Below are 19,819 nucleotides of genomic sequence, written 5' to 3'. Positions count from 1 at the left end.
GCTAACCTACTAACCCATGTTGAACTGTATTTGAACCTGCCCCAGACAAAGTTGCTGCACCACTTCACGTAGTAGGAAATGAGTCAAGGTTATGGTTCCTCTTCCTTGACAGCTCACAAGTTTTTATAATGCAGGATGTCGAGTTAAAAAGCAAAGAGGATGTGTCGTCTGCTGTCTGTTTAAGTATTTGATTATCTTTGTCTCAGCTGTGAATGCAAACTTGTTACAAACCTGTTTGGAATTAATCTCTGCTTTGCCAGCTAGTTCTTCCTCTGTCAAAGACAGCGGCTGAAATTTGTGTCTTACTGTAACCAAAGTTGTTTTGATAAAATCTTGCTGTGTTGTGAGACCGACTCTTGAGGTAGCACCCAAAGGTCACTTTAGTGACCAGTGGCGTCCTGCAAGTGCAGAACTCTGCTCTGGGGCTTTTATAGGGCCTGTATGAAGTAGATATTTTTGTTAGTAATATTGGAGCTGAAACACATTGATTGACCTGGCTATTCAGTTACATGCTTCAATATTTGAAATTGTGGTGGTTCATAGTCCTTACATAAACTTTGTCCATTTTATAAAATTAGGAAAATAATTGTTGGACTCTGGGAGACTTTGCCATTCAGTTTCGTAAAGGGTCCCTCTTGTAAGAGGTTGTCTCGAGCTCTCAACCTACGTTGTCTGCTGGGGAACGTGATGGGGAATAGACATCTTGTTCGAGGACTGCTGGCACAGCACACCACTGCCCAGTGGCTGGAGGATGGAGAAAGGCAGGAGCAATGCTACTCCTCATCCCTATGGCAGCCTTCCCTCTGTCAAGGAAACAGGGGTTGTGAGAGTTGAGGCAGTGCTGAAATGGTAGTAATCCCAACCAAACTGCTCTAGTAACACAGAAAAGAACAGGACTGTATTTGTCGACCAATTTGCTTGCAATTTGGAAAGCTCTTCCCTAGAACTGGGAGAACATGACAAAATTTTGACTGCGCTATCTCAAAGACTAGAGGTTGTTTTGGGGGCGATTGTTTTGTTTTGATTTTTTTTACTAATGGGGTTATGGGTGACAGTGCTTAGTGAATTCTGCAAAGGGAACAGTCATTCTGTCTTAATGCCTACTGGGTATGTGTGGGTTCTTATTGATTAAAAAAGTAGGATTTATGTTCCATTTACATATTTGCTAAGAGGATGTTACTGGAAATCATTAAACATGTTCCCTGTTTGTACTATTCCTTAACGATTGGCTTTCTTGTTAATGAAACCTAGTTGTAGACTCTTACAAAAGGTTAGCACTCATTTGGTTGAGTAGTTAAATGGCTTAATTATTTAAAAAAAAAAACAAAACAAAACAAAAAAAGCCTTAATTAAAGACCAGACATAATGGTTTCATGTACGGGGCTGCTGTAGCATCCATACCTGTCTTTCTACCCACTAGTTTTGCAAATGACAATGAAAGAGTTGCCTTAGGCAAAGCACATCCTCTATTGCTGTGGCTGGAGACACATCTGTGTGGGGGATAAAAGAGGTTTTTCTTCCATTTCTTTCTTTGTTTGCCAGTGTAGCATGTAGGTAAATACAGCTCTTTGTAGATAATCCCACTTGAAATCAATGGGACGAGTGTAGCTTGAGGCATGAATGAAGTGCAGTCATGGCAAAATAATAGCTAACAGGTCCTGTATTAGCTGTTATCAACCAGTAAACAAAATTGATTAAACTATTTCAATTTTGTACTTGGCCTGAAAATTTTATAAATATTTCACTAACATACATGTTTTCCTTGATGACAGTTACGGTTCCTGTGTGTTGTACTCGGTCAATTTATGCCAGCTTTAGTCACTGAGGAGTTTGCTTTGTAAGTAGACCAGCTGGCTTTAATAGTACTACAACAGGAAGAAATTAATATGTAACTTGAGAAAAACGGTAGACTGTCTACTGTCTGTTTATATTTTGTGACTGCTTTCCAGTCCCTGAAAACAGTTTTGTGCCATTAGTATTCAGTGACTTTAGGTCAAAACCAAGGCAGAGAAGGAAGACAGGAAGATTTTTCAAGTTGTTGGTCAAACAAGATAGGTAGAAGTTGGCAGCTTAAAGAATTCAGGATGGTTGCGAAGAACTCATTTTGGGGGAAATGTTTTCCTGCACGTATTTAAACGAGCAATTTTATCTGTAGAAGTGATGTGCATCATTTCTAGATAGCCAGAACTTGCTTCTCATTTTTTTCTTCTTTTTATTTTTCTTCCTATTAGACAAACAGGATTCTGAGACACTTCCTAAGTAACTGCGTGAAGTCTGCTACTCTTGCAAGCAGTCAGCGCATATCCTCCATTTCACAAATGATTCACACTCCACTGTAAAATTTGCTAGAAGCAATGCAGGCAAAAAAAAAAACCTGTTGTAAGGTTGTTCCAGAATCTTGCTGCTGTGATAATTAGAACTTGTCTCCTAATTAATCCTAAACTAATTCATGGAAAATTTATAACCGTTTACTTTGTGTCCTATGGTTTAAGTAGCTTTTTCTTCTCCAAGTAATTTCATCCTCATGTGCTTCTAGAGAGAAACTTTATTCTTCCACAGTACTTGTCTTACTAGGCTAAAGGAGCCACTGACTTCCTCCCCACCCTCCCTCCATCTGATAGACTTCACATTTTCCCAGTTATGTCAGTAAACTTTCTTTGAACGGAAGTTGCATGTTTCAATTAACGTTTTAATTTGTCCGCCTTACAACTGGGAGGTGGACTGGAGAGAAAAAAAGTTTTGGAACTGCAAACTTGAACCAGCTGGTCCTGTGTTTTGGTTCTTGGGGGGCATTTTGGGGTTATGCTTTTTTATTTATTTAGCTTGGTATTCTTAGCAACTGTAGGAAGTTTATTAAAAAGTGCCAGAAGACTTTAAGCTCTTCATCCAAGTTTATCACTTGAGCTTACTCTTCTGTATCAAGCATCCTTATTTCAAGGACATGCTTTCCTTTGTTCATCCTTGTGTAAGGAAGAAGGAAGGCTTTGTGTCTCTATAACCACAAAAGATAGATAAGTACTCAATGCGTGCCAATTGCTTTGTTCCACCACTGGCTTATGTTCAATGCTTTGCACTGTATCACTGCTTTTGCATTCCTTCTGTTCGATCCTTCTCCACTCTGCCAGTAATCTCCAAAGAGCAGTTACCATTTCAAAGTGTAAACAAAGAAGGGGAAAGGCATGTCAAGAATAGATCCACTCCTGGCTATAGGAAGAACTTCCTGCCATCTGCCCCAACCACTGGGAGGCGTGAGCTACCGGAGACTCAGCGGTGCCTGCAAGGTGTCAGCTCCAGCTGAGGGACATTCTTCCTCTGCATCTAGAAAATGGTCGTTCTGAGCATTTTCTTTTTTTCTGCATTTACTATAGACAAAGGAAGTGGCAACGTGAGATGAAAATCAACTTCTCCTTTAAAAGGAAACGGAGTAGAACTATATATTTGTTGAGCTTTACAAATGCACCCTGAACTTTTTAAAGATGTCTTCAATGTAATAAAGCATAGTAATAAGCATGACAAACAAACTCTACATTGTTTGATTGTGCAATTAGATAAATTTACTAGCCAAATTGGAAACTTTTGGCTAAACTTTAGTCTTTTTTTTTCCCCCCACAAAAAAGATGGAAATATGCATGCACCAAACCTTTTTTAGAAAGAGTTTGCCATTTTTTACAGACTCACCATTAACCCGTTATCACTTCTTTCTAGGTGAGTGGAAAGGAACAAATTTTTATCTAAAAGTTTTGAGAGCCAGTAGACGAGGAAGCACAGGCTCCATCTGCCATTGCCAGTTTCTGACTTCAACCCTAGGAATCAGCTGGAGGGAAATGGGTTGTCTAAGGAAGGAAGGAAGGAATTGGGACTATCAAAATGGGGCTGAACAAACAGATGCTAAGAACTTCAAGGAGGTCATGGACTTTAATTGTTACTGCCCGTGGGTTTCACTTCATCTGCTCTGTCCATGCTCCTCTATTTTCTAGCTAGTCAGCTCATTTCTTGCAAGCTTAGCTGAGTATGGTAATTATGCAGCTATTAGTTCCCAGCTTGTGACACCACAACTTCTTTCTGTACAACCATAGTCAGTTTGCTTGAAGGACATTTTGCAATTCTCTAGTTCAATTGGCATAGAAAAGTTTCGTTTCAAATTTTGCCCATAATGTATCTTTATGAAGACACTTCAGTTTTATTTTTAGCAACTTAAAAGTAATTTTGAGTGTCTTTGATGAAAATTCTCTAGCTGGAAGATAGTAAATGCTAAAGCATGTGAAAATAAGACATAGGAGGCATATCAAACTTTCCTCTTGTGGCTTTGACCTCTGTTCTGAAGTGAAAGAGCCTCCAAAGTCAACTCCAATGAAAAAGGAAGCATTTCTGTGGCAAAATAACGCATACTTCACCTATTTCTGAAGGAGAAGGAAAGAATATATAATCAAACTTCCAGTTGAAGCTTGTTTTGAAGAGTTGTTAATATAACTTAACAGACCGCAAAGGTAATTGTGTTCAACCTCTCAGCTTCTTTGGAAAGAACTTCAAGTGCTGAACAGACCCTTTTGGTAGTATTTGCTCTAACGACCTCTTTGCAGCCATGTAGTGAAGGACACGCTCCCTTCAGATATTCCTCACTTGAGTCCATCTCTTTGCTTCATGTTCGTCTTGACAATGGTAAACAATTTTCAAGGCCAGCTGCTTTCAGAGGCAATGTCGGGACTTGCTGCCTGAACTCAGCGTTGCTGGAGCGGCCGGCAGAGAGCCTTGAGAACGAGATCCCTGCTTCGCTCCCAGGGCCCTTCCCTTGGGCTGCTGTTTCTTCACTGGCCCTGCTGTCTCCGCTGACCAGGTCCACTGATTTAGCAATGTGGTAGCAAGGCTGAACTGCGCTGTTCCTCAGAACTTTGGGTCTGCCTCTCAGATGTAATGCCTAGCTGAAAATCAGCATGACTTTTGTCTTGGAAATAGCTTAGATGCTGTGAAATGCAGCAATGGAAAGGAGAATATAGGACCTGAGGACTTGCAGATTTTCTTGAACTAATTTTGAAATAAACAGCAGTTTGTCATTTGATCCTGGGGTTTATTTTGTATTTTGCTCAAAAGGTAAATATTTGTGAGAAGGTTATATGTTTTACTTGTAGAAACTGGAGACAAAAGCAAATATTGAACTATTGCTCATTTATAGTCCTTGTATGTGGTGAATGAGACGGTAGACCCGTGGAAGTAATAGTGAGCAATAATGTAGTTAGAGACCGGGATTATAATACATGCTCTAAAAAGAGAAGTTACACATTTCACAGGCAGTATTAATTTTGGCTAATTTTGGTAACTAAATTTGAAGTGTTTGGTTTTAGTTTTAGTTACATTTTGTGAGTAATTAGATAGAGGTTGGTAAGCGTATTTATATGCCTGCATTTTGTTTGAGCTTAAAGCTAGAGAGGATCTGATTTTTTCACCTTGGAAGTTAAATATATCTGCTCTTTAAATGCTTCTAATATTCACTGTAAATTCAGGAACGCTTTGCCAGTTTAGTGCAACGTTCATCACCTTAACTTTTTATCTATTTAAATAACTATTTATCCCTTCATAGGTGAACTTCCAAGCCAGTTGTCTGTCAGAAGCATATGCCCCTAAGTGTTAATTTTATTCAACTAAAAATATTTTTTAATTTTCCTTTAAGCCTTTTCCTAACTTTGCTTAATCTGAAACTGGAACTAGAGACTCATAAATCTAGTCATTTTGGTACTGTCAGAAGCCACAGGGAAAACCAGTGATCAATCAGGACCAATTTCACATGGAGAAGAGGCAGTTTCATGCCTTGTCAACGTTTTTTAGATTATATCCTTTTTTTCCCTTCTTTTTCTTCTACCAAACCTCATAACAAATAGAAATAAAACTCTAATTATTTGCTGGAATTCAGCACTGAATCTTGCATTGGGGGGGGGCAGAGGGAGAGTGTCTGTTAATGGAACAACTTTTAAAAGAAAAAACAGTCTTCTGGAAGAGGAGTAGAAAAAAAAAAAACCCACCTTAAAATATCAAGTAATTAATCAAGAGTGCTAGTACTAGAGCATGTAGTGAACACAGAAGATGAATTTGGTAATAATTATAAATAAAAGTTCTTTTAATCCAAAAAAGCACAAATGTCGTACACTTACCAAAGTAATTTATTTTGTTCAAGTTGACCAATTACTGTATTACTTCTCATAATGTGTGAAATTATTTACTCTAGAACTAAAATAAGAATGGAATTTCTTTGATACATTTGTCCCAAAACTGTGTGTAAGAATGTTTTTTGTTTTTTAAAAAGTAAGAAGCAGCTTAAATGTCAGACCATGCAACTCATTTATTTTTATGTTAATTCTACTGCTAATAATAGAAAACTGGATGATGATGATGATAATAATAATAATAATAGTAATTTTCCTTGGAGTAATTGCAGCCTATAAAAATTTTTAAAGTAAACAAAATTCAGGTTCTAGAAAATTTAGAAAATGTTATTACTATCCTGACGATCATACCTTTTGCCACCTGCAAGACACTTGGCAGTAGTTAAAAACGTTGGTGCTATGCCAAAAAGTATCCTGAATGTTATTCCCTCATTGCTGATATTACTGCAAGTATGAACTAGATGTAAGTTCTGTTAATATTAAAAGTGATTTACTACCTAATCCAAAATTAGTTGAGAGACAGTTTCAAAAGCGAGGCCACATGGTACTGATAGATAGTATAGGAAAAAAGGGGATATATTCCTTCCTTCTGTTAAATCCTAACCCAACGATAGGAAGCAAACAACATAGATGGCAGTTACTTCCTTAGCTAACTGCCCTGCTCTTTTCCTCCCCTGAAGTCTACTGTTTAATTCAAAAAGTTTTCCTGAGATTTTGGAGGGAAAAAAAATAATCTCTGATTAGACACTGGAGATGGAAAGAGTCCAAGCTCTTTTCAGTTCAAAAAGCTATCAGCAGATAAACGCATAGAGGGAGAAAGTTGCTGTGGGTTAGGGAAACTACAAATAGATATGATAACCCTCCCACCTAAAGGAAATAGCTACATTTATTTTTTCCTGGATACTTTGAGGTATATTGAGAGGGACATCTAGCCCTGGATAACAAGGTCTGAGTCTGCACTCTGAAATGACTAATTTTTAAGGATTTTTAAATCCTTGTGATTTTAATATATTTGCATATGCTTTTTTTAGTCTTCTAAAACTCAAAGCTGTAATGCTTTGAGCCTTCATTTAAGCATACAATTGTGTATTCATGTCAATGATGTCCAGACTACTTATTTCTCTAGAAATATGTGGGTGGCTGGTGTAAATTGTCATTCACAAGGAAGCTTGTCTTAAAAGCTTTAATTAAAGCCCATGGATTATGAAACTAACAAAACTGGAAGTATTCGGTATCATTTTTGATACCTCTTCAGTTATTAAATTTGTTCGGAGTGGAAAGAAGACAGGAAAAAATTGAACTGATGTAGGTGCTTAGCCATACAGTGAATAATCTAGTGAAATTGCTCAACAAGGGGACTGCTTAAGGTAATACATGTGAAGTGTTAGGTAGTTAACTTTATTGTGCATTTGAAAAAGATCTGCTTATTTCAAGTAAAGAAAAGACGACAGGCTAAACATGAATGACTTAGTTACAAATAGCTCCACCATACTCCATCTGCTTTAAAAAGTCTCACAGTCTACCATTTTCTCAACTGAGTAAGTAAATCTCCTGATTTCCAAGAAAGCCAAAACTATTGCATTTAACATCTGCTTTGTTAAAGCCATGTTTGCACCTGATGTCTATGAATTAATCCTGTTTTCACACAAAATAATTTTCCCACTGAATTGTTAGTAACATGCAGAGTTGTTATATCTCTGAAAAATCTATCTCTATCTGTTATATGCAATCAGCATATTTTTCTTTGTTACCTTAGTTTTGTTTTCGATATTTATTTTGAAGTTACTCTTTGCAGTAACCTCCCTCTCTCTTTTCTTTTTCTTTTTTTTTTTTTTTTTTTTGTCCTTATGCAGAGGATTACTACTTCAGGAAAACAGCAGGTTTTCAGAGGCATTGCATTACTATAAACTGGCAATTGGTAGCAGACCCACACTAGCTTGTAAGTATGCAAGCTTGCATAATACTATTGGTTTTTTTAAGGAAATCTTCCTACTCTTTAATAACACTTTCTTTTTTTTCAGAAGTTTTTAATTCAGAAAGCAAAAGGTGGAATTGTACACTTTTCAGTTAAAAGCAAGTGTTTATTAGTCAACAACTACATTTAATGTGGTGCAGGGAGGAAACAGGTAATGAGTTAACACAGGGCAGCACTGCTAGAACCTAAAATGCTTCTGATCTGGGGTGGTGAGCCATAGGTGCTACTGCCCAAATTTTCAGGCTCCTGTTTTCTGTTTCTTACAGCCAGTCCCTGATTTTTATGGTACATGGTGTGAGTGAATAATACAAATATTTTTGAAGTTCTTTTATTTTTCCTTTCTTGCCTGGGGGAAATGGGAAATAATCCATAGGATGTTGCCAGTGATCGGTTCCAAAATTAAGTGGGTGCTTTTTAAGATTGCTGACTTTTTTGTAGCTTAAGTATTAAATCTTCTATATATGTATGTATACACATATACATATATGCATAAACATATGTATATATTTTTGTAACATTTCAAACAATGACACTATATGCTTGATATAGTCCTAATAAGAGGAATGAAATGGAGCACCCTGCCTAACCAGCGTTCCCTTCCCTCCTTAATCTTTATAGCCACTTTCTCCTTTCCTTGTCTCTGAACTTTTACCTCTTTTATGTTCCTCTTTACACCAGTGATCGATCTATATTATACGAAAGCTAAATTAGATAACCATGGGATCTCTTTCAGATATTACTTTGAAGTAAAACAAAGATTCGATAAAGCATAATGGAACCCCATTAAAAGATAACATTTTTTTCCCCTCTTCACAGCTGCCTATTTAAATACTGGTATCATCCTGATGAACCAAGGGAAGACAGAGGAAGCCAGGAGGACTTTCCTGAAGTGTTCAGAGATCCCTGATGAAAATTTGAAAGATCCTCATGCTCATAAAAGCTCTGTTACTAGCTGTCTTTACAACTTAGGAAAACTTTTTCATGAACAAGGACACTATGAGGTAGGACTCCAGATTTGTCTACAATACCATGATAAAACCTTCATACATAAATAATACCTATTGCTTCCATCCAGACTTTCAAAATACATCACAGGCACAAATTGATTGAATTTCACCAAATCAAGGTTAGCATACTCTACAGCCACAGGTGTGACGATGTTAATTAGCAGCGTGATGTTCTGATGTCAGAGTCAACATTAGCAATGGTCACATCTGATATGTCTTCATTCATTCATTTTGGCTTTGTCCCCATAGCTAATATGCAAAGGATACAGCCTGATTACAGACCAGCTGACCTAAAGTGTACTGGCTTTTTAATTCAAAATAGAGTAAGTCCATCTTTAGTTGAAGAAATGCAATTATGGTTGCTTTTGAGTCTCCAAAAATAAGACCTAGTTGGAATAATTGAAAACTTCAGTAATTGAAAACATGCCATTATGTGCTATTTTCAGATAACTTACCTAAGTGCTGAAGTGGGTTGGATATTTTTAATGTAACTGTACGCTGCACCCAACCCATCCCATCCTATCTCATTTACGTGTGCAAATGTGACTGTTGTGATTCCTCTCTGTTTTCCCTGATGAAATTACTAAAACTGGACATTCGCTTGAGTTTTGACCTTTAGCAGTATTTGAAAGAAAGTCATTCTCTCTTTGCATTGCCAGGCATACTTCAGAACAGGAGTTACGCGTGGTTTTGATCCATATAACTCTTCGTGACCACGACAGTTACCTCAGCTGTTTAAGATTAGGCATGCACAAGCTCTATGGATTCTCTGTCATCTGTCTGCTGAATCCAGCTTTGTCAGGTGGCAGTTACTAATTGGTTAAACAAAGACACAAACAGCTAATACATCCATAAAGATAAGAGAAAAGCAGCATGTTGTCTGCACGGTCGATAGAGTGTAGAGTCGGAGTGCAATGCCTGGGAGGTGCAAGGGTTTTTAAGAATATAAATCATCAGATTTCTGCCTGGTGGTCATTGTAGTCTGACTCAAGCTTGATTTGATCATACACTTAGATTTTTTTCAAGCATATTTCAGCCTTCACAAGCTGCGACTATTTGATGGGATGATGTAGAAAATGATGCAGAGCTAACAGACTGACCAGTAACCATCCTAAGTGCTGAATGAACCATAAATATGTGATCAAGTAATTCAAGGCACAGCACATTTGCGAAGGGAATCCAATTTTGGCATTCTTGACACTATAGTCCATCTCATTCTTTCTGTGGAGCAGACTTCAGTTGTGAGGATTATGTTTTGTTATTACTTGGCAGTAGAAAATTTATTTTTTTTAGGTCACTTACTGTATCTTAGTCATCAGAAAGTCCTTTGTCTGCAGTTTGATATTATTCCATATTCTCTGACAGCCTATAGAATTTTATATATGTTTATAAACTCATGAGTCATTGAGGGGTTTAAAAAAATTTTCCTTTTATTTCCACCTGGGAAATTGGAACTAATTAGAAATTGCAATATTGGAACTAATTTGATCTCTTGTCAATAAGCTTCACTGAATTTGGTAAAACTTTTGTAAATTAGAAGTTTGAACTTTCTGTGATATTTATGATGCTGATGTGTTTTCTTTCTCTCTGCACCTTTCATTTGGGGAAGGAAGATAGTTTGGTTTTACTTTATATGTGAAAGACTGCTTTTGAAATTGGTGCTTTACTAATGATTTGTCCCACTTGTGTGTCTCTTTTCAGGATGCCCTTGTGGTTTACAAAGAAGCAATACAGAAAATGCCAAGACAGTTTGCACCACAGAGCTTATACAACATGATGGGTAAGTGCATTGTTAGTGCTTCAGAAAGATACTTGAGGGGTCAGGCAGGGTGAAACAAAAGAGCTTAGCCAGGCAACTGGTGCTCAAATGAATTAGCTAATAAAAACAAAAATAATTGCCTTCAGTAGATGCGAGCCAAACCAGGTTCAGAGCTTAAATGCCAGCAACTGCAATGCTGGATAAGGCACAATAAATGATGAGACTGTTGGATACTGGATATCTTTAAGAGTGCCCATGGAGCACTTCTACATTTAGAATGCATGGATTAGTGGTTTTCTCTGCCTCCAGAATCTCTCATCCAATGTCTTGGAGACCTCATGTGCAATTCATACAGGTTTTTTTAATCTCCCATTTAGTCATCTTTGAGACTAAGAAGAAATTGTATTTACTTCACAGAAAATGGAGTGAGATTGATTATAACATAAAATCTAGCGTGGATGTTGGATGTTAAATTTCCTTGTAAACCAACAAGATGTCCAAACAGGCCCACAGAGGTAGTTGGATTTTTTTGCAGGTTGTGGCAAAAACTTATTTCCCAGCTGATGTACTGTTAGTTAGACATCTACAATGAGAGAATTCTTCCAGGACCAGTCTATCTGTCCTTCAAAATTTTAGCAGAGTCCCTTGAGTACTGCAAGAAACGTTAATTTAGCTGAGGTGGGTTTTTTTTAAACTTCAACTTCAGCTCCTCGTATTCTTCATCACATCTTTATACAGGATACATTAAACAGATAAAAGAAAGAAGATAATATGAGTTATTATTTGTAGTATTCAGATCTGTAAACAAGAGGGCAGGGTCTTCATCGTTCCAGAGATGCTTTTTAGTGGAATTCTCTCTGAAAGGGCATGTGTTTCTGCTAAGCAACCTCAGTGTCTGGCCCAGTGGACTCTGTGAGCTCCTATCTGGGACAGAAAAGGATGTAAGATACCTCTACTTTAAAGTAGTTCAAAGTACGGCAATTAAAAACATATGTAGAAACAATTAGGATCAACAGGAAGCATGTGGGTGTGTGTGGCTTTTTTTCCACCTTCCAGTGCCTAAAATACAAGGGAACGTATTGGTTGATACCAATTGGTTTGACACAGTTGTTGCAAGGAGGCACCACTCACTATTCTCTACTTATTTAGGAAAGACATCTTTTATTGGCTCCTTACAAGTACTTGGGCATAGGAAAAAAAAATTCTAAAATTGTAGTTGTAACTTATGCTGCATGTTTGCAAATCTCTGTAAATGCTAAATTAAGTACTTCTCTTGTCACAGTGACAAAGTATCTAATGTCAGTAAGAGTATAAACACTTCCTTAACAGTTCGTACAGTTCAATGGAGAGTTACTTCTCCCTGAATGCTGAGCTTCATGAGATTAATGCAAATGGATAAAATCTCTAAAACGCACAAGTTTGTTATTGCATGTACTTTTGTTTATAGAGAGTCTTAGCTGAACGATTGTTTTATCAGTTTTATCTATCAGCATTTGCTGATAAATTTGGTGGGGTTTTATCAACAGTCACCACTCCATGAATTAAGCCTCTGCTTACTATAGGTGTCCTATAGTGACTGCTGAAGTATTGCAGTGCTCCAGCAAACCCTCCGAAGTTTGACTGCCCTCTTTAGTGCAGATACATATTTCATAATTCTGATAAAAGTGCTCCTCAGAAGTACAGAAATTGGAAAAAGTAAACCAATGCTGTTTATAGCATGATAGTTGTTCCATTACAAAACAGGCCTGTGCCACCCTTTCTCTTTTCCCGTGAACAGACGCTCCCTTTAGAACCACTATGACCTATAAGATTCTTTATTTTTTTACTTTTTTGCCCATTGGCTACTTTTTTAGGTTCAGGAGGCCTTTCTTGGCTTCCTTTATAAGCACAGTCCATGATGTCCAAGTTCACTCTGTTCCTGGGATTTGCATTTATTAACTGACAAAGCAATAGTGAACACAAAGACCAGCTCAGTCCTTTGCCCGGGCTTGGCTGCTGCTACATTTCCTCCCTCCACTGCTTAGCCCATGCTCTGGCTTCTGTTTCCTTTAGGCAGCCACCGGCACTTCACGGATGTCCTAGCAGCGTAACAAGTTAGGGTCAGCTGAGCTTACCTTAGCCCCTTTCAGCCTGTTGCAAAGAGCAACAGGGTATTATGGAGCTCCATAAAGTACAACTTACCCTGAACACAGCATATATTTGTATTTTGGTTGCTGTTGTGATGGCAGCTGTTGCAGGGAAACCAGAATTTGCTTCACACTAGTTGCTGAGGTTTGGCTTCTTGGCTACGCTGCAGAGGCAATCCAAGAGTCTACATACAGAGTAGGGTAGTGACTCGAATTGAACGTCATGCAGCATTATTAACAGCAGGACTGGTTTGCTTAAAGCTATCCTGGATGCATCTATCCATGAGCGTACATGATGGCAGTTAGACACATTGAATTAGGTTAGTCTCTCCTACCTGAAATAGTGTAAAGGTTATATGACAAGACAGAGCTCCGTAGCTACGCTCACTTTATAGTGTGGGAAGAAAAAGATACCTCTGGGGAGTATTAAGTATTAAGGGAGTATTAAGCCCATCTGATTTAGACATCTAAATGTCTGGAAAAGGAGCTGAGTTGACTAGCTTAGACTTGCTAGCTCAAGTTGGGTGAGATAAATCCTAAACACCTATTCAGTCATCTCTTTGCATCGGGTGTGACAGGAGAACAAGGCAACCGCATCCATTACCAGGAGTGCATCCGCTCTGCAGCTTATACCGTGTCATTGGGCACCAGAAGGCCGACCAGATTGTTTATTTCTGTTTTGATGTTCAAGACAAAATTATAAACATGTTCGCTATAACACTTTCTTTGATAAACAGCATTACATAAACTTGTCTGCCTACTTCTTGCCTTTAGAAGGGAGGCTAGAGGAACTGAAATAGGCCAGTCCTGTCTCATCTGCTTGGAACTGCATGAACCTGACTCTGAGCTGTACCCACTCACCGTGTGCTCATTGCTGGGGAAGAAGGGGGAGAAACTGGGGAGTGTTCTCCATCTGCTCAGGAAGGAAGGGTCCTTCCCTGTCTCCCTACATGTGGAAAAAGTCTTCACGGCCTATCATGAAATCCAAGAATACAGTTTGAGGATTATCTGCTGCAGTTGTCATTGTGATTGGTGTATTCTGAGTCTCTGGCAATTGCCCTGCTTGGTTCAGTGTTAGATATTGGAATGTGGTGTAAGAAAACAGTGCTTCTTCTAATTTTTAATAATTATTTAATCATTTTCTTGAAGATTTTCTGGAGGCTTTTTTCCCTGTATGATGTACATGACATACTCGAAAGAGAATAAACAGGAGACGAACTGTTTAAACTGAATTAGGGTTTGAACTCCAGCGCTCGGAGTGCAGTAGCATTAACACTCCAGCAGTGTTAAGCCTTTACACCACCTGCTTTCCTTGTTTGTGTTACACTTCTTTTCCTGCCCTTGCTTCTATTGGCCTTTTGCTCTGACAGGCCCAGTGACTCATTCCTCCAGTGTGCCAGCCTGCCCAGCTGACTCTCATCCTTTAAAACTCTAAGTAACTTGCCTCTTAAAGGAAAAAGAAGTATTGGAACTCAAGAAGCAAGCCATGCATTTGACTTTGCATTTTATTCATGGTACAAAAGGCAGGACCAGAAGACCAGCATCAGATGTTCTAAGTTTGAGCATACGAAAAGTTGCAGGGTAGATTTTGGTGTCCTGTTGCTGTGATTTATTTTGCCAGGTGTGCAACAACTCAGCTAAAGAAACCATGTGTTTCTCTGGCTTTGTACCAAGAATTAAAACCTTTTCTTTTTTTTTTTTTTCTTAAAAGAACCCAAAACAGCTAAAAATCAAAACTCTAAAACTAGAATCAAAATAATTATTCAACAAGCTGTATAGGGTTGGCTTGGTATTTATTTTCTCTAAGTCATATTTCTTTGATGTAAATTAAAAAGTACATGCTAAGGTTACACAGATTAATTTGCTTGGCATGGCAAAATGCACTACAAAGGCCAGAGTCCAGCTCAGCTGCATTAAATAGGTAATATATTTTGTTTAAAGTTTCAATTAAAACCTGGGGTCAAAAGATAAAATGGTCCCTGTGGGATCTTGAACACTTTAATGCCAATATTAGGATTGCTTAAGGATCAGCCTCTGCTCTAGATGTCTTTTGCGTTCCTTGAAATCTGATATTGTACAGTTGATTGTATTACATTGCTTTTAAAACCACACTGGCCCACCTGCTACAGTAATTCATACTCCTGCCAGTTAATTGGTGTGAGGTGGACCATGGAGGCTTTATTTTAATACTGAACAGTAACAAAAAAGAAGTTGGGGTGGCATTAGATTGGCAGGATACTGTCATAAAGACAAATGTCTTGATCACACTTCATCTGCCCTTGCCAACTAACATCTGAACGTCTATTTTCAATGCATTTAATGCAAGGTCTTACGAACATTTTCTATGAGAAATGCAAGTTACAAAAGAAGCTAACATTGCAGGAGTGAATACAGTTAATGAGGCACAGATTAGAATTTAGATTTCTCCTTGCTAATCTGCTACATTGCACATAGACAGAAAACAAATCATATGCAAGTGGCAGCCAGGTACAGAACAGGAAAGGGGAGCCAGATTTTACATCTGGTGCAGAGGTTTGCATCATAAGTACAAAGGCTTAGCATGCAGAGAGACTTTCTCTGTTGATGATTATAACATAACTATCACTTTATTTGATTATGCTTTTGGGTGGATGTGGCTGTTTGTACAAACCTGTTAATATTGTTAAGGCTCCTATCCCATTTGCCCCTTGCTCCCATTAAATGTTTTTTTATTGAATTACTTTTAAATATTGTTTAGAACTCCAAGAAACACTTTTGCTGGTATAGTTTTACAGTTCATGCTGTGCAAGACTTACTTTTTAAGAGCCAAAGATGATTAAGCTGTGAAATACATATCCCACATCATAACTTATGCAGAGCGTGGTACCTGCACTTGTCTGAGCTCCAGTCATCGATGTGCTTCCTATGCATGCCATGAAGCTTTACTGGTAATTTCTTACTAGAAGTACATTACAAACTTTTTCTTTTAAAACTAGCTTGGTTGAAAAAAAGGATTTTTTTCTTTCATATGTATGTTTTATTATATGTTCTAGGGAAATAAGAATGGAGTCCACTCCAGTAGTGATGGGAGTAAAAGCCTGTGCTTCCTTCTCTCCCCCTCCCCGCTCCCATCCTGCTATTTTAACTCTTCCTCCTCTGAGACTTTGCAGACTATGGTAGTTTATATCTGCTGTCCAAAGCTGAGTATAAATCTCCAGGCTGATTGCAATGTCTCCTGCTTTTTCACTTTGTTTTGTTTGAGGGATTCAAGCTGGGTATGAAGGTTACAGCAGTGGATTGCTGAGGGGGTAGTGGATGCAATGTTTGAGACCAGGGTTTTTTTCCCAGGTTCTCAGGTTTTCTTAGTTTTATCTCTTTGGACTATGGATCTATAATTTCATGTGAAACGCTTGAGTTTTCTTAGGTAATATTCTGAAAAAGCCAAGAGTCTAAGCCTGAAATGCATTTGTATTTTAAACATATGGGATTTTGTATGAAAATAAGTATAATCGTAACATTTGTAGACCAAAAATATGGTCCAATACTGAATTTGGACTACAGGGATCCCAGTTAGGCATGACTCTAATGGAAAGTGCTTCTATTAAGAGTGTTTTGAAGAAATACACTGGCATAATATGTATGTTTTACTGACACACAAAAAAATCTTTAAAATGTGTGTAAATAAAGTAAAAGGCAAGAAAAGAGTACAATCATTTGTTCAGTTATGAATTCTTAGTTTGTACCCTTATGATTTACTACTGGTTGCACATCTGTTGGAAAATGAAAATGAAATTATCTATCTCAAGTGAGCTCAGTGCTTCTATTTGTGTCAATATACTTCTTTCACTGGAAGTCTTTGTACAACAGGAAGCAGCCGTGCAAAGTCCATGCTGTTTCACGCTGCAACTGATTTTATTTTGCCCTTCATGTATATCTGTTTTCCACTTTAGGTATTTTCCTTCAAAAGTAGCTTAGTGGTCTAATTAAATCAGATCAAAGGCTTTGCTTTGGCTAATTGAGGCCTATAAGAGTCTGCTCAACCAAAGTAAATGTGGATTGACTCCCATCCATCAAAAGCCCTCTTAAAATACAATACATTCCTTGAAATCTTCAAGGAGATTATTCTGTAAAAGGAAAAAAACCAAACAGAATACGCTTAGTCTGTACAGAACTTGATGCTCATTAAGTTCACATGCTTCAGCTGTTTCAGAGAAGATGTGCATGCACTGCATACTTATCACCAAGACTGTTAATCTTTTGCAGTATATCTTAAACATCAATATAGTATAGCATCAAACTATGCTTCTAGATTTATTATGTTATTGTATGGACTGGTACGTAAGGGAAAAAAGAAGGAAGTTAGATATCTAGGTAGGTGCATTTATGGTAAGTGCATCTGCAGCCTTGATTTACACAAGGAAGCTGCATGGTTGCATTATGAAAGACACAAACTCCTTGTGGTATTGTGGTACACAGGGTTGCAGACCTCTCCATCATTTTCTAAGGCAACCTGTTTATGTTCCCAATTCAAAGGAATGATGGAAAAATGGAGAAAAATGAAGTTTAAATCCTGACGGAATGTATTTCTTAGAGATTTTCCTTTTCAAGATGCATCTCCATCTTCCTTTCTTTTTTGATGTCTGCTCTTGTCAATGCCAAATTCTATATTTTCTATATTACATTTTTACTATCTAGCAATTTGGGTGGCAGATAATTAACATATACAAGGATGATGCAAGGCAGGTTTACCCTGCATTGTCTCCTTTATGGAGATAACTTTTCTGTTGTCTTTTCAGCAATATCTTTTGGGGTCCTAAGAGGAGGACCACAGGAGGGACATATGTTCTTAATCTGAAAGTATGGGTACATGGCACCTGTAGAGTCACAGTGCTCTTACATCCATAGTTCCATTGTACTTGCTCATCGATAAGTCTAACATTCTCCCTGCAAGGAGACGGCCTTTGGTTGGCATGACAATGTGCATCTGAAACAGAACAAATATGAAATGAACAGATAAGAGGTTAATCTAGAACCATGTAAGATACATTCATGTAAACAGTACCTAATTTTGCTTTTTAACAATGTGTGATATGTATTAGAAAATCTTAACTTCTGTTCTTTTTTTTTTTTTGAAGGATTTGTGTTAAGATCACATTCTATTTCATTATCGAGTATAAAGTTAGCCTTTCAGGCGAAATAGCTGCTAGCTAGCTGGTCCTTTATGAGTATTATTATTTAATATGAAAATAATGTTTAATATGATTGTTACTGTTTTTTAATTACTCTTAATTAATTTGTCCTGGCATCATTTTAGTAGGGGTGGTTTTGTTTTAGTTTGTTGGGGTTTTTTGGTTTTTTGTTTATTTTAAAAGATTATTTTTCAATCCCAAGGATTCTGGGGAAGTATGGGGAAATACTGCTTTGAGGAATGGTAGTCTTGCAATTGATCTATCTCTATGGCAAAGAAAATCCACCTGAGTACCAGGATTTTAGTTAGAGTGGTATAAGTCTAGTTAAAGGTAGCCCATTACTCATTCCTTTGTCATAAAGTATTAATAGAGGTGTTAATGAACTACGTATACACTCCTTTAAATAGTTTCAGTTGCATATTAAAGTGTTTTCTGGTACTACATTATTAAATGAGACTTACAATTAAATATTCTATGTTCCTCCTTTTGAAACAGGCTAAGAAATGGGTGCATAAATGACAGAAAATATTAACTGAACTATAAAAATTGAAAATTTTTTGAATGACTGATTTGTCTCCTTTTACTCCAGTTAGCTGTTGAATTTCTTGCCACCAGTCATTGTGCAGGCAATGTTGCACATGACTGCATGTTGATATGGATTAGGAAACTGAAATAACTGTCAATTTATGTCTTAAGGTTTCCACTGCCATGAATTTCTTTCTTTGTTGTTGTTACCTTTAATAGAAAAGTAGAATGCAACTCTCTTGAACTTTATAGATCGGACAAGTTTCGTTAATAAATTGTGTGTGTGTGTGACCTTTCAGATTTTTAACATGAGTTTTGAAAGATTTTACAAATTAAGTAGTTGTTAAAGTAAATATAGAAACCTGCTCACAGGTAGCATTCATTTGTATATTTTCTGCCAATGGACACCCTGTTATTTTCCTAATGACTAAATCATTCATGTTGCAAGTTTATAAAAATATACGATTGTAAATGACAAATATTGTTTTTCTTATTTTAATCTCAGACACACAAACGCATCCTGAATGACAGAAGTCAGTCCATACATGTTTTCTTTGTAATTTTGTTGGAAAACTGTCTGAAGCTGGAATAGCTTTTATTAAAATTGCATCAGTCTAACACATAAAATCATTTGATTGAATTAATGCTTCAATTAACAGTTGCTTGATTTCATTCTGGTCTTTGAGTATGGTGGTGGCAGAGCCTCTGTCAATTTTCTACTTACTTTGACTTCTTTTTAGATAGTAGTGTCATTGTAAATCATTTAGAAGAGGAAATTAATAACAGACCCCCAACAGTACTTCCTTCCGTAGTAATGACATGTTCTAATTGCTTATAATATAGCAATTCTTGACGATATGGGCAGAAAACAGACTCTTCAGAAGAAAAATGTTCAGCTATAGAGAATTCCCTGTAAAGTCTTCAGGGGAATAAAATTCCTTTTTCTACAGTTTGACATTTAGATTGACATATTGTAGCTTCGTTTCTAGATGCGCCACTCAGAAATACCCCCAAAGTTTTAGGAGGTTAGCTTGTAAAGTAGTTGAGCTCTTAAAACCTATTAAAAATTGAATTTGCCAGTACTCCAAAGATGTTAATCTCTTC

At 37.3% G+C, this 19,819-nt stretch overlaps 1 protein-coding gene across 1 annotated transcript in view; it reads left to right on the top strand.

Annotated features, from left to right (window-relative positions):
• TMTC2 (transmembrane and tetratricopeptide repeat containing 2) overlaps positions 1-19,819 on the top strand; it is a 160,590-nt gene that overhangs the window by 77,002 nt on the left and 63,769 nt on the right. Inside the window, exons 5-7 of the mRNA XM_009327653.1 lie at positions 8,009-8,094; positions 8,947-9,131; positions 10,839-10,917. Coding sequence (XP_009325928.1) covers positions 8,009-8,094; positions 8,947-9,131; positions 10,839-10,917 — 350 coding nt within the window. The remainder of the gene's footprint in view (positions 1-8,008; positions 8,095-8,946; positions 9,132-10,838; positions 10,918-19,819) is intronic.

This window comes from Pygoscelis adeliae, unplaced genomic scaffold (genome assembly GCF_000699105.1).
Source record: "Pygoscelis adeliae isolate BGI_AS28 unplaced genomic scaffold, ASM69910v1 Scaffold113, whole genome shotgun sequence".
Taxonomy (NCBI): domain Eukaryota; kingdom Metazoa; phylum Chordata; class Aves; order Sphenisciformes; family Spheniscidae; genus Pygoscelis; species Pygoscelis adeliae.
Note: the sequence above shows the minus strand (reverse complement) of the source record. Positions and strands in the feature narration are given on the sequence as shown.